The 15,832-nt window shown below is 35.8% G+C and overlaps 1 protein-coding gene across 1 annotated transcript in view; it reads left to right on the forward strand.

The window, feature by feature from the left end:
* The window catches only part of LOC308337840 (ryanodine receptor 2-like), a gene marked incomplete at both ends in the record, with an annotated part of 87,136 nt that extends 72,517 nt beyond the window's left edge, over positions 1-14,619 (forward strand). The window contains 2 exons of the mRNA XM_080831379.1: positions 1,356-1,512; positions 14,455-14,619. Coding sequence (XP_080687505.1) covers positions 1,356-1,512; positions 14,455-14,619 — 322 coding nt within the window. The remainder of the gene's footprint in view (positions 1-1,355; positions 1,513-14,454) is intronic.
* Between the last annotated feature and the right edge of the window lie 1,213 nt (positions 14,620-15,832).

Genomic DNA, 15,832 nt, shown 5'->3' on the forward strand with positions numbered 1-15,832 from the left:
TTTTGTCTCATTTTCTCTTTTCTATTGCCCTGTGAAGCTTCATGACATGTGTTCTTTTTAGAGTATGTTTTTTCTCTTTATAAAATACCTGACTGTATCCCCTTTATGCTTTTTACCTTAAATTCTAATTTGTTTAATATCAACTTTACCATCACTATTTCCTTTTGAATTTATATGCCTGATAAATCTTTTTTTATTTATTCATTTTTAGCTCTTGAGAAACTTATCTGATTTTCAGCATAATTCTTATCAGTGTTAAGAGGCCATGCTTGTTTTGCACATAACTGATTTAACTGAAAGGTGTGGATATCAGAGCCGTGTTTCAGTACCATAGTGCGTACAAGGTTCATACACATGTGACTTTCAGTTAACACAGCACTGCACAAAACAAGGATGGTCTGTATCTTGATTTTTCTCTTCTCCCCTATCTGGAAGTCATTTTAAAAAGCAGATTTTAATGATCATGACTTGGTTTTTATCTTTTTCCTGCAACCTTAATTTGTATGTTGTTTTTTGCATTTTATTTTTTTCCTTTTTTTCTCTCTTGACTGTTTTAGAATTCTCATTTTCTTGGGTTGTCTTTTTTGTTGATCAGTTTTGAATGATATAATTGTTCCACATTATTAAATTTCAATGCATAGGAATAGGTTTCAAGTAAATGTATACTTCAATTTATATATATGAGTTCCAATCAATCATAATTAGGCATTGACAGAATTACCATTGTTTTTCAAGTCTGCAAATTCAACAGAAGTTTTTTGTTTTTTTAAATTTATTTATTTGACAGATAGAGATCACAAGTAAGGAGAGAGGCAGGCAGAGAGAGAGGAAGGGAAGCAGGCTCCCTACTGAGCAGATAGCCCCATGTGGGGCTCTATCCCAGGACTCTGGGATCATGACCTGAGCCGAAGGCAGAGGCTTTAACTCACTGAGCCACCCAGGCGCCCCTCAACAGAAGTTTTTAACTAGTAAATTCTGAAGTGTTCTTTAAATTTATAATTTCCATATCTGTGACTAGTGATTAGACGTTAACTTGGACCACAAGTCCCTAGTCATCTTTGCATGGGGAAGTAAATAGTATGGGTGGTATTATATTTAAAATCAAGGTCTTTGAGTTAAATTTTGCTTCAATTTCCTATTAGCTGTGTAAGACTGACTATTACTTAGTCATTCTGGATGACCATTTTGTTGTTTGTGGAGTGAAATTCACACCACCACCATCACAAGGTATTTGAGAACTTTAAATGAGACAATCTATGATAAGCAAAGTTCCTTGTCCCAACACATACATCTTAATTGCTTTTTCTCCTGTGATTGTGGATGCTATTGGATCAGGTCTTAACTGTGTTTGTTAGGTGGAGTGGAAGCCACATAAGATGGGGACAGCCTTTCCGACTACGCCATGTCACAACAGGAAAATACTTGAGTCTCATGGAAGACAAAAGCCTTCTGCTCATGGACAAAGAAAAGGCTGATGTAAAATCAACGGCATTTACCTTCCGATCTTCTAAGGTAAGACAGAAAATATAATTTTGGATTACCTGTAATTATGTCCCCACCACATTTCTTTTGATGTTAGAAATGGAAAGAGAAAGGATGTGACTGTCATTTCTCTTGGCATTTTTTGACATGTATTTCTAAATTTCCAGTTTCTCTTCCATCCATTCCTTTAAAACTCATTTCCTAAACCACTAAAACCTGCCCAGGTGTCTCACCTGCTTTATAGATCTTTGGTTGCTTATGTATAAGACATTCATCTAGCTCGTTTCTGTTTATTTAGGCTTTGACAAGTGCACTTAGCACAAACTTCATGCTGTTGTCCTATGTCCTATGTGTTGGTCAAGCATGTCGGAAACTCAGAGGCCCATTTACGTATCTCCTCTTACATGCAGACCTTTCTTCTTAGGTCTTTTGAATCATTTGTAGGGGGAAAAAACCTCTAAGAAAAACTCTTTAGATCTCTAATTAGAATTCCTCTGAACCAGATGATGAGTAGAATGGGAAAAAACACATGTATCAAAGTCAAGTTGGAATGCTGGTGCTGCAGCCCAGCTCGTCCCCTCAGGACCTCTCTTGTGTGGTCCCCAGCCCACCAACCCCACGTTGCAATGGATTCCCACTCAGGCTTCAGCAAAATAACATACGTCTTGAACAGTGAGGTGTCTCTGGAGTAGTTGAAAATCACATGTTGAGTTGACAGATGCCAAGCATCTATTGTATTAATTTTGGTCATAATTATATACTTGTGTCCTTAACCTCATGAGGAATGTGGAACTTGAGTGGAATGGTAGGAATGAAGCTGGATTACTGATTAGCTTTTGTCGCAGAGCTGCAAAAGCTGATGTCCCTGTTGTAGCTAAAGGAAGCTTGGATGAGTCCAGAAGTAACTGTGAGAAGATAGCAGCCTGAGTACACGTCCCTAGTGCCATACTGTTAGTTCTCCACACTCTTGAGTTCCCCAGAGATCTCTGGGAGAGACGGCAGTATAGATCCCTATTCTGTATGGTGGGAGTAGAGAGCTGGAGCTCAGACAGGGTTCACATGTTTCTGTTTCTTGTGTGGACCCATAGAGGGCTCTGAATGCTGTATTTCATGGATATCTGGTGAGCAGTTGCTCGTCGTCTCTGTAGATGGAAAGCACAATTGGTCTTATTGTGAATGAGCTTAGTGCTGAGGCCTTTTTCCTTAAGCCTAACTAAGCACAAGGGTGGGAATTTGTTAGTTTATCCAATATCCATTACCTCAGTCCAAAAAGGGAAACAAACATTCAGCTCAGCAAAGAGGAATTAGTTATCTGATGGTAGAAGCCCTTTTTAAGTTAAAAAAAAAGATGGTACAGATTAAAGTGACACAGAGCTTTAAGGCAGAAAATTAGAAAAACTAAAGGAAATGCATGGCCTCCTACGGGCAAAATATAATTTAGCAAAATATAATTCAGCAAAACAAAATCCCAGAGAAGAACCTGAACAGACATATGACAATGAAAGATGTTGGAAAAGTTTTTCAAGCTGTAGCATTTACAGGGGCAAAATCTAGCCAAAATTGGAGGTGAAAGGGAAAAAGTCAAAGGGGCAGTAAGTGCTCTGATTGCCTTACCAAAAGGCAAGTAATATTTTCTAAAACTGAAAAGTCAGGTAATGAAGTGTAAGATTTAACAGTAAAAAGGCAAACACTAAAGTATAATGAAATTTACTAAAAAAGGTGGTGAAGGAGAGAGGATTTGGTGAAAAAAAGAGGAAAATACTACCGTCCGTAATCCAATCCAGTAGAAAGAGGACAAGACCAAAAGAATTGTAGACACGCACAGCCACAGAAACCCACGGTCAACAGGGACAGGAGGCCACATAGCAAATGACTAGAAAACAAAAAAATGTAACAACAGAAAACCTAAAATGTGACAGAGTAGACATCTCACGTATTTGCTTTATCAGCACATAAAAATGGGCTAAAATCACAATTTAAAATAAAAATTTCATATTGGATCATGACGTATAAATGATGCTGACTTTAAGAGATACCTCCAAAACAGTTTTATTTGGAAAGTTTTTAAATTAAAAGATGGCTCATGGAATACCAGGAAAATACAAATAAGAACAAAGAAGTGTCTGATTTAATATCAGATGAGGAGAAATTCATGTAAAAGAAAGTATTGAGTTGGACAAAGGATACTTGTATCATAGTATCAGTGCAGTTCCCTGAGGATGTAACAGTTAACCAAATCTATGTACCAAATAAAATGACATAGTATTCATATTCATTAAACCAAACCTATAGGAGATACAAGAGGAAATAAACAGAAAAACTAGTGGCAGGAGATATGAAGTCACTTTCGCAGTTCATGATAGATAACATACAGAAGATGTAAATGCCATGTAATAAGGAATATATATGTATTCCACACCATTGAGGAATTTTAGGGTGTCCGAGCCTCGGGAGCCTACCCAGGGACCCTGCTCCTCCACGGACATTCATTCACTTCAGAACATTTAAGGACTGCCTCGACCTGGCTTGGGAACTCACTGGGACCACTCCCTGGCTTTTTAAAGACAATAATTGCTACATTTCTGTGACCTCTTATAGGTCTGCCAACTGTAACTGATCTCAGTGAGTATCAAGACACCCATTTTACAGGTGGGAGAACCAAGGGCAGGAGGGATGAATCACTTGTCCAAGTCACTGGGCTGGGAGTGTGGAAGAGCCACGGACCGGAGATTATCCCTGCCCTAAACCACCTGTCCAGCGTGGGTTTAAATAACCACGCCTTAGCTCCAGGCTTGCAACCCTGAACTGACTAGTTCACTCATCCCCACCTCTCCCCTTGCCTGGCTGCCCCCGGAGTCTGGAGGTGTGCCTTTCACCCTGCAGGGCCCCACACAGCTGATGCACCACCCCTCCTCCCCAGGCTCCCAGGCAAAGTCAGTATTTTGGTGTAGAAATCTGAATACTGAGTTCATTTTTTCTGTTTTTGTTATTTCTGTAACAACCATATTCCAGTGGTCTCTAAGAATCCTGTTTCTGTAGAAATCTGAATACTGAAACTGCCATTCTCCTTTTGTTCTTTCTATAGCAATCCTGATTCTCCAGGCGGTAATTGGATGCCTGTGCAAAATGGGGATAGGTTATTCATATGGATATTGGAAATACAAAAGAGAAATGCGTATTGACATATTTTTAAACTTTGTTGTGTACACATAGCCACCAAACACACACACACCCATTATACATATATGAACACGTACGTGTTCATACATGAACACACGAACATATATGAACATACACATAGCAATGTTATTTTTCCTAATGTGGGGAGATTGTCTTACTGCTATAAAACCTGTGCAGGTTAACTTCATCATTCTTTGTCACGGCAAAAAAATTGGAAAAGACTCCAATATTCAACAAATATAGTTGATAGCTAAGTGGTATTAGCTATCAGAATATACTGATCTGGAAAAATATCCATCCTAGTACCTAATGCATCCTAAAAAGAAAATCATAATGTAATTTTAAAAACTTATTTTATTTTTACTTAAAAAAGAATTTCTTGTATGTGTGTAGGTATATGATTATATGATAGATGCAGAAGGATCTATACTAATCTTTTAATTTTGAGTACTTTAGGAACATCAGAATGGAAGGTATATGAGAGTAAGTATGGGGAAATTTTTTAACTTTTTAAAAAACAAATCTCTGGATTATTTTGCTTGTTACAATAGCCATATTTCTTTTGCAACAACAAAACATCAGTTAAAGTAGAAAACAACCATTGCACTGACATTCTTGGACATTAAGTTTTATGTACATTTTTTGTTGTTGGATGCCTAGAAATGGAAGTACTCAAAAACTATGAATATTTTCAGAAGCTCTGGATAGAATTTCTAGCCCAAAATAGTAGATTTTGAAACCTTTTCCTCCAAATATCTCTGCTAATAGTCTGTCATTGTTAGAGAATAGCTGGCATTTGAAGAATTTTTATTGGCTAGATCTTCTCATCCTCTCTGCTTGGGGATTCAGTTTCTGGATTTTGGCAACTGTGTAATGTCATAGCATACACTGGACATAGAGAACAAGGATCCCAATGGCACTTCGAATGAACTATTAGATTTTTCTAAAGCTAATCTCCTATTAAATCACTCTAATATGAAGGTAGTTGATAATTCACTGTCCTAAACTCCCACCTTTTAAATTCACCATGATAATTATATGTGATAACATGGTTGAGAGTAGTGAGGTAGAGGTGAAAGCCGGGAAGACATTTTATTTCTACAATCACAGAATTTTCATCTAAAATCACTGGAAAATTAGGTAATAGTTCTTTCCCATGATATAGAAATAGAAACTCCATCATTTCTTTCTAAAATTACTTTTTTATTATGTATAATAATCACAGAAAATTTTTAAAGGGAATAAAGAACTATAGTAGGGAAAATTACATTCCCTTACTCAGAAACAACTGTATCATATATGTATTTCACCTATTAGCAAATAGATACATATTTGGATATTTAAGTTAATAATTAAAATTGAAAACTATTTGAGGAAAGTTGTTTTCTGCAATTACACAATGAAAAAGCATTGAACTTAGAACCAACTGAAATAGAATAAAAATAGTCTTTAATTATACATGAAATTATTTTTAAAACAAAACATTTTTTATATTATCAAGATTTTAGAGAAAATATTATAAATAAATTCTCTCATTACTATGTTTATTATCACATTTGATCATGGCCCCTGGTCTTTGAAATAAATATAGGGTTCACTTAAAGGTGTATATATATATATATTTTTTTTTCACTTAAAGGTATATTTGTTGCTTTTTTTTTCAGTCCTTTTTTTTTTTTTTTTTTAAAGATTTTAAGAGATCACAAGTAGGCAGAGAGGCAGGCAGAGAGAGAGAGGGAAGCAGGCTCCCCCCCTGAGCAGAGAGCCTGATGCGGGGCTCGATCCCAGGACCCTGAGATCATGACCTGAGCCAAAGGCAGAGGCTTAACCCACTGAGCCACCCACGCACCCCTCTTCAGTCCTATTGACAGGTTAAAAATGCTTGTCATATATTTATATGTTTTTATTATACTATTTCCAATATTAATAATGATTACTTCAATTTCTGAAAGGTGGAGACTTTTTTTAATATAGCATTTCTTCTATTCTTAGTATGTTTTGAGTACACAATAATGATTGTTGTAATTACTGTGTTGCAACTCAACTCTTCATTATTGATGAAAAATTGAACTTTTCTAGATCAATTGAAAATATCAACTTTTATCTTGGATTTAGGGTATGGTTTTGGAAATTCTAGAAGTAAAAATCATCTCTCATGATTCTTTGTACTTAAATTAGCAGTCCCTTCTCTGTAACTATTGAGACCCCTTTGAAAGTATATTCTTAAAGTTTAGCAAATCATTAAGATTATTCTTAAAAGTTTAAGTGAAAGTGGCTTTAGAGAACTATTCTATTAGTTATTATAAGGAGCAGTTGGGTTTTTTTTTTTAATTGTCATTGGGATGTCTTTGACACTAATATGAGTACTCAGTGTCCAGTCTCAAATTCACGATTTGATGGAAGACTCAACAATTGTTGATAAGTACATATTTTCAGAATACTCGGAATAAAGCTCGGAAGTACATATTAATTAATAAGTACATTAATAATAATAATAATTAATTAATAAGTACATATTTTCAGAATACTCGGAATAATAAACCGAGGCTTGGATGGGTTATGTGGCAATTTCAGGTTATTTTATAACCTATGTTCTCTTTTTTCCAGCTTGAGATACAATTGACATGTAACAATGTATAAATTTAAGCTACACAATGTGATGATTTGATACATGTATAAATTGCAAAGTGATTATGTTGGTTTTCCTTTAAAGATAACATTTTACTTAATGAAGGATTCAATTTGATTTAAGTAAATTTTTTAGACTAAGTATTCCTCAGTTTCTCTACTCCTAGAACTTGAACCATCACTTTCAAGTGTGTTGAAATGTCAGTTTTAATCATTGGTAGGTTTTGCCAATTACAAATGTATTATGCTCCCCCCCAAGAAGTAATTTTTCTGTAACTTAATATGTCATTAAAATATTCTCCAGTGGGTGATTTTCTCCAGTTTTCTCTTTTCCACACACCCTGAACAAAAACCTTTTGCTGCTGAAATGATGGAATACCTACTTTCAAAAAGGCTACCATTGAGATGACAGGACTTCTGGATTGCATGGCAGAAATAGAAAGACATAGTTTTTATGTCATTTTTATTTGGGGATTTTTAAAATTTTTGGTTCGAAAAATGTTTAAGATGTTTTAAAATATACACACACAGTGAAAAATAAGTGTAATGGCTAACAGTTTATCATACGCCAAGTAATGTGCTAAGCACCTTGCCTCCATTATCTTATTTAATCACAGGTATGAAGCTTAGATAATATTTTTAATCTTCATTATGCAGATGAGAAACCGAGGCTTGGATGGGTTATGTGGCAATTTCAGACTCCGGACATAAATACTAAAACTAAAACCCCTAAAACCCCTTTTATTATATATGTATTTTTTCTTAGTATTTCTTCTTGTTTCACTTTTTTCTTTTTTTAAATTTTATTTTGTGTTCCAATATTCATTGTTTATGCACCACACGCAGTGCTCCATGCAATATGTGCCCTCCATAATACCCACCACCAGGCTCACCCCCCACCCCCCCAAACCCTCAGTTTGTCTCTCAGAGTCCACAGTCAATTAAAGATTTAATAATAATAATAACAATAGTAATGATAATGTCAGCTAGAAAAGGTACATTGCTCACCTGTGATCATCTGACTATTACGGCTGTTGATTGATTAAATAGCTGAAAAAGTAAAAGCAGAGTGAATTTGTTTTTTTCTTATCAAAATAGTTACACAAAATCATCAGTGGAGATGGATTTTGCATTTAATCAGGATTAAATTAAAAATGAATTTTTTAAGTCACCCTTTTTCAAGGGGTATTGATGGCATAATAAAAATAATGCCAATTATCATTTCATAGAAGATACAGAAATTCAGTTAGAATTTTCATGCTGATCCTTTTTAGTGGTAGTCAGTTCAAGAATGAGCTCAGGGAAACCTTCTGTGGTTAAGATGAGGTATATGAAAGTTCAACCAGAGAAGCAGAGCCAGCATGAGATATGTGTATACTAAGGGATTTTTATTATGTAAATTATCACAATTTATGAGATTGTGAGGAGTGGTTAAGCAAGTCTGGAGTCCATCCTGCAAGTGGCTGGAAAGGAAGATCATGATTAGGAGGGAACCCCACAGGGCTAGCTGCTTGCAGTCTCTGAGCTCAGGGAAAGCCCAAGCCCTCCGTAAAGGATGCACCCGATTAACTGTCACTCACCCAGGGTATCTGCTCACTGTCAACTAAAATAGGGACCTTAAGTACATCAGCAAGATCTTTTCACTTTTGCCATGTAATGTAATCTGATCATGAGTGCTATCCCATCATTTTTATTGGCCCAAACCACACTCAGGGATTAGGGATTACACAAGGTATCAGAGAGCTTTTCCTAAGGCATTGTGATCTTGTTTTACTGCTGCTCAAAGACGCTTCCAGAACAAGAAATTTTTTAAAGCCCTTCTCTCCACAAACCCACCCACCACAGTGTCTCCTCGTGAGATTTCTGAACACCAGGAATAAAAAAAAAAAAAGCTGTGTATTTTTATAACCCTGCTTGGGTAGGCAAAGCTTGGCCTTGTCTGTCTGTTCTAATAATTTCTCTAACCCTTTTGCATTTTTAGACTCTGAATTCTCAGTGACTATTTTGTGTTTAAGTGTGGCACCATAAAGAAGCCAAAAAATTTTGACCTTTTAATTTTCCTAACTTTAACCATTGCTTGTCTTAAGGAGAACTGGCTAGGACAAAAACAAACACTCCCATCCTTTAAGGAGAAAGACCTTTTTTTTTGTTTTCCCCACTTCCTGTCTGTCAGCCACCTGACAGAATAATTTGGAAGGATTTAAGGATGACTTAAATTAATGCTAGAAGAATTTCTCTGAACTACCTTGTCTATTATAATAAGAATATAATCCTACATGACTAATTCAAAAATCTTAATGAGCGTCGGGGTGCCTGGGTAGCTCAATTGGTTAAGTGTCCAACTCTTGATTTGAGATCAGGTCATGAACCCCACGAGCCTCACATAGGCTCCATACTGGGTGTGGAGACTGCTTATGATTCTCCTTCTCCCTCTGCCCCTGCCCCAAGGCCCTCTAAAAATATCTTAATGAGCTTCATTTGGTTTATCCAATGCCTATATATCACTTAATATGGACTGTTGTCAGAAATAGTTTTGGCTTAATGAGCCAGTTTGGTATGCCCAAAGCCAAAATATCACTTAGTATTTTTCACACTGATCTTTTCTAATTCTCGAACCATTTTTCTATTAATTAGGAAATTAGATTTTCTAATCATAAGTGGACTTATTTGAATGTTAGGATTGGAAATAGTTTACAAGTATATTTTCTGTGGGAAATCTGATAGGGTATATGATTTTCCTCCAAAAATTTATTCATCTAATAAATCTTTATCAAGAATCTAGTATTTGCAGTATTGCAAATCTAGTATTGCAGGCACCGTTCTGCTCAGTATTGCAAATCTAGTATTGCAGGCACTGTTCTGCTCTTGGGATATGGGCCATTGAGGTGAAGGAACCAGACATATGATTCCTGCCTTTGAAAAATGAATTAATAGTCAAGCAGGAAAGAAGGCAGTCAAGAAGCAATTTCAGTAGAATGACAACATTTCTCTCATAGTTGAAGTATAGTGTGCTGTGGTTGTCTGTGAAGCAAATGGGGAAATGTCTGTCCAAAAAATCATCTAATAGTAAAAATGTTAAGTTTTTTCAGTAACTTGAGACTGTGTCAAAAAGAATTTCCCTTTTGAACGTCTTTATGGTTTTCAGATCTTAAGATCATTCTTATAGGATGTACAATTAGACTATTTAAAAATTATGGATATAGTGAATGCTAAGATAACAGTGAGGATCTAAACATTTCCTAAGTTAAATGCTAATTAAATAAATAAATAAATGCTAATTAAATATTAGCTAGTCTTTGGAGAAAAGTTTCCACTTAATGACAAAATGCCTATTATGTCAGAGTGCTTTTAAAGGCAATCTGATCTTGGGGGTTCCTGGTTGGTGCCATTGGTTAAGTGCCCGACTCTTGGTTTTTGGCTCAGGTCATGATCTCGGGGTCTTGGGATCAAGCCCCGCATCAGGCTCCACATTCAGGCTAGAGTCTGTCTGGGACTATCTCTCTCCCTCTCCCTCTGTGCACTCCCCACCCCATGCACATGTCTGCATTCTCTTTCTCTCTAAATAAATCTTTAAAAAAACCCAAAAAGCAGTCTGATCTTGAGACTGGAAAATTTCTGTTGATCTACTTTCAACTTCATTGACTCCTTAGTCTATAATTCCAATCTGATGTTAAGCTGATCCAATTAATTTTATATTTCAATTATTGTTTCCATTTTGCTAATACATTTCATTTTATATAGTTTCTGTTTCTCAACTGAGATTCCCATCAGTTTATTCATTATGTGAATGTTTTCCTTTATGTCCTTGAATGTATTTTATATTTATAGTAGTTGCTTTAAAGTCCCTGTCTGCTCATTTTAAGGGCTATCTTTGAATCATTTCTGTTACTTGTCATTATTTTTTCTTGTATGAGCCACATTTGGTTTTGTTTTCTTAATTTAGTATAGACCATCCTTTCTTGTTTTCACATTTACTTATTTTAGACTGTATATACTGGATATTAGAAATGATAGGTTATAGAGACTTTTAGTTTTGTTAGAGATATATTTTTTGCTGTAGGTTTTTTGTTTTTGTTTTTGTTTTAAGAGTGATTTAAGTTTTAGCAGGCATTTAACCCTGTTGGACTGAATCTCCAGTTTTGTTCTCTTTTGGAGGGGTCAGTGGCTTGTATTTCTGCTACCCTATTTCAGCTCTCATCTGCTGTCATTTTTGTAGGGCATAGTTTAGTGGTCAGCAAGAATTCATATGCATTTTATAAGCAAACTTGGCAGATACTTTTTTGGTCCAGGATTTAGCTCATCTAATTTTCTGGCGACTTGTGAACCCTAAAGTGTGTTCTCTGATATCTCAAGCCAGGAAAGCAGCAGATTTCTTCCACCTGAGCTGTAGGCGGATGGGCAAGGCTACCCCTGGGCAAAAAGCAGCTTTTAAAAAAATCACCTGGGTCCTGTTTTCCTCTAGGGAGAAAAATATTCTCCAATTTCTCCCTGCTTTTGGTCCCTCTCAAAGATCTTCAGATAGGTTCTGGGAAGTATTTTTTTTTCCCCTAAATTTTAAAATTGTCATCTATGGGGAAGATTAGTCCAACTTAAGTACTTTGTCATTTCCTAAAGCCAGAGTGAAGGAAACAAAAGCAGAAACAAAAGTACTAAAAAAAAAAAGGAAAAATAATAAAAAAGTGATGCCAAGACCAAAAGCTGCTAATTTTGATACAGTATTGCTAATACAGAGTATTAGTAAAATGATTACTTGCCTAATCTGGACACTGTACTTTTAGTAATACAGCCCAATTTTATGTTAGAGGCTTTTAGTAGCTGTCACATTCTTGACTCATGCTTATAGTTGTTCAAAGCATCTAGGTTATTCTCACCTGGATTTCTCCTTCTCTTAAGCCTGACTTATAGAAAATGACAGGAAATAAAAGAAGGAAAGAGCATGAATGGCCTTTGTTCTTTTATACAGCAAATAATCACATGTTACTTTTTGCTAATGTTACTTCAGCCGTCCTTCTCTCACCTGAGGACCAGAGGTAGTTAACTACCCAGTTTTCCTGAAATGTCATGATTAAAACTTTGAACCCAGAGAGTAAAGTGAACTGCTTAATAAAAACCAACAAAACATAGCTTTACAGTTAGTAATTGTGACTTCTCAAAACAAAATCCACAGTCCATAAATAGACCACCAACTAATTCCCTTGGATAAAAGAAAAACAAAAAGTTAGAATGTTAGAGGCTCATTGTTTTTATTCTGAGGAGATAATTACATTGTTATATTTTTCCCTAGAATTTAATTTTCCCATCGAAGGGTTTGGTGTAAGTGGATTAGTAGTTTATCTTCTTTGACAGAATGAAGTTGGAATGGCTTAATAATCTGTTTTATTGCAGATTCTTAGAATAGTGTTTCAAGTTATTTGCATGATGGTTAAACCAACTTATAATTGTATTAATTTTCTTATATGACCTTGACTAATTGTATTAAGAATTTCAATTCATTTTAATTTTCAAATGTTGGAGTGTTTGTAACTATTTTAGAGTTATTAGTATAATGTGCAAAACAAAATCTATCAAAATTATGTTTTCCTTGAATTATTCCTTTTTGTATAACAGCTGTAAAGTTTACTACAAATTAATCTTCAAAACATTTGTGTAATTATTATGAAGGCCAAACAAGGAAAGACTCAGATGAAATTTAAAGTAAATTTAACTATACAAGTTAGAACAAGGAGAAGAATTAAAAAAAAACACAAAAGGAGGTACAGTAACCAAAAGAACATTAGTTTTTTTTTTGCTGTTATTTTAAGGACTGTATAGAACTTGAAGACATGTGTGCCTGAAGACCAGAAGTAAGTGTGGGAGGGAAAACTGAAAGAGTGTGTTGAAGGAGGAAACATTAAAATAACTAGGGACTTCCATATTTATTTGGAATCAGAGGATTGGTTGTTTCTTCATAACACAGGGAACTTGCCCTAGTAGCCCTATAGGGGCGAATCGTTCTGATGCCCCTTGGAAGTTGCAGTTGGAGAAACTGAATTATAGCTTTGATCAGTTCAAAAGAAATCCTCATTGTTATTAACATCCTTAGGAACGCACCATCAACATTATCGACACCATTTTCATAGTCAGAATCATTAAAATTTAGGTAAGTGTTTATTTGCTCCAGGCACCATGCTGAACCCTTTAGGTGCCTTATCTCATTTTTTTTTTCTGATACTATGGGCAAGGTACTTTCCTTAGCTTTATTTACAGATGAGAAACTTGAGACTGAAAAGGTTTACTTAAATTGTCTTAAGGTCACAGAGGTAATCAGTGGCAGAGATTGAACTCAGAACTGGAATTTCTGTTCCCTTAAACCTATGCCCTTAATTACCAATAATGAAAAAAAAAATCTGGGGGGTGCCTGGATGGCTCGGTGGGTTACAGCCTCTGCTTTCGGCTCAGGTCATGATCCCAGGGTCCTGGGCTGGAGCTCCGCATTGGGCTCTCTGCTCAGTGGGGAGCCTGCTTCCTCCTCTCTCTCTGCCTGCCTTTCTGCCTACTTGTGATCTCAGTCTGTCAAATAAATAAATAAAATCTTTAAAAAAAAATCTGGAAACAATATGAAGCATAAGCTACTAATATTAAGATCTCTGGTTTGGAGTTTCCTTTAAGCAATGTAAAATTTTATGTTAGGGCCAAAATAATTTCCTACCAGTGTGAATAATTCAAGGTATGTTTATTTATCTTAATAATTTCCCACTTTGATTTTCAGTATCAGTTGAACTGCTGGAATAGAGTATTTGACATTATTATTTTAAAGGATGTCAGACTGCTGCATTTTTCAAGGAACATAGCTACAAAAAGGCTAAGTTCTTTCAATATGAACTAGTACTTTGGGCACCTGGGTGAGTCCCTCGGTTAAGTGTCTGCCTTTAGCTCAGAACATGACCCCAGCGTCCTAGGATCGAGTTCCACGTTGGGCTCCCTGCTCAGCAGCGAGCCTGCTTCTGCCTCTGCTTCTGCCTCTGTCTGTCTGCTCTCAGGAAAAAATAAAATCTTTAAAAAATATATATGTATTAAAGGTATACATATGTATGTATACACACACTCACACACAATACATACTGGTATTTTCAGGACTTTTACTTATCTTCTTCTTCTTCTTCTTTTTTTCTTTTCTCTTCTTAGGAAAAATTGGATGTAGGAGTGAGAAAAGAAGTTGATGGCATGGGGACGTCTGAAATAAAATATGGAGACTCAGTATGCTATATACAACATATAAATACAGGCCTGTGGCTTACTTACCAGTCAGTGGATGTGAAATCAGTGAGGATGGGATCCATACAACGTAAGGTAAGATTATGTAAACACGCAGTTTATAGCCACCATTTTGTATGACAAAAATACGCAAAAACAGCAAGAGGTAGCTAACACTTTGAGCCACCTGCTAAACAAGCAAAACGGTCCAATCCCACCATAATCATCTCTTTGGTTTTTGTGAGGTAGCAATGCCGGATGTCACATCATGGCTTTAAATACTAAGCTAAGAAATATACTCTTTTCTGGATTCTAGCAGTCTACAGCCTCCTTCACTTTGTTCTCTGTGCTCCTGCCAGGGTTATGTCTCTAAAATGCAGGAGAGCTCATGCACACTAACTAATTAATTAATTTAAATTTAAAGATATACACTTGATTAAGTTGTTAGATTTTTGTGCATTTTGGGACTACTTCAGTATGTGAGTGTCCTTTTCCAACTATAAATATCATCAATTCTAAAACAATCAAGTATTTTCACCAATAATTTGGTATCCAAATCAAGATATTCTATAAGTGTGAAAAATAAATAAGTATAAAAAATAAGTACACTGGATTTTGAAGGCAAAGAACAACAAAAAGGGAATGCTAAATTCTTCATTAACAGCTTTGTTCTGTTTATTTGTTGAAATAATAATATTTTGGATATATTAGGGTAAATCAAATATATAATTAAAATTTTACCTTTAAAAAAACTTTATTTGATGTGTGCTCTAGAAAAATTCACATATTTTAGAAACACTTTCTGCCACCCCTTCTCACCCATCCCATGCTTCCTTCTAATTACTACCACATCAAAGGATAAATACTGCCATTGCTTGTCATATTGGGGATGAGTTCTGTACAAGGCTTTTTATTTCATTTTATGGATGGAGATTTTACTGGATTTGTCCTACTGCATCCTGTATGCAGTATCAATGTTATACACTGATATCTACCAGAAAGGTAAACATTCAAAGTATGATTGCATAAATCACAAGGAACAGAAAGAGGAAACAAAGCAAAATTTTTAACTCAGATATGACTTTCTTTGAGCTCTTTTGTAGCACCACATTTTCATTATAGCTTTTTTTTTAAGAGTTGAATATGATAGGGGGGCCTGGGTGGCTCAGTGGGTTAAGCCTCTGCCTTCAGCTTGGGTCATGATCTCAGGGTCCTGGGATTGAGCCCTGTGTCGGGCTCTTTGCTCAGCAGGGAGCCTACTTACCCCTCTCTCTTTGGCCGCCTCTCTGTCTACTTGTGATCTCTCTCT

This window comes from Martes martes (assembly GCF_963455335.1).
Source record: "Martes martes genome assembly, contig: scaffold_202, whole genome shotgun sequence".
NCBI classification, from domain to species: Eukaryota; Metazoa; Chordata; class Mammalia; order Carnivora; family Mustelidae; genus Martes; species Martes martes.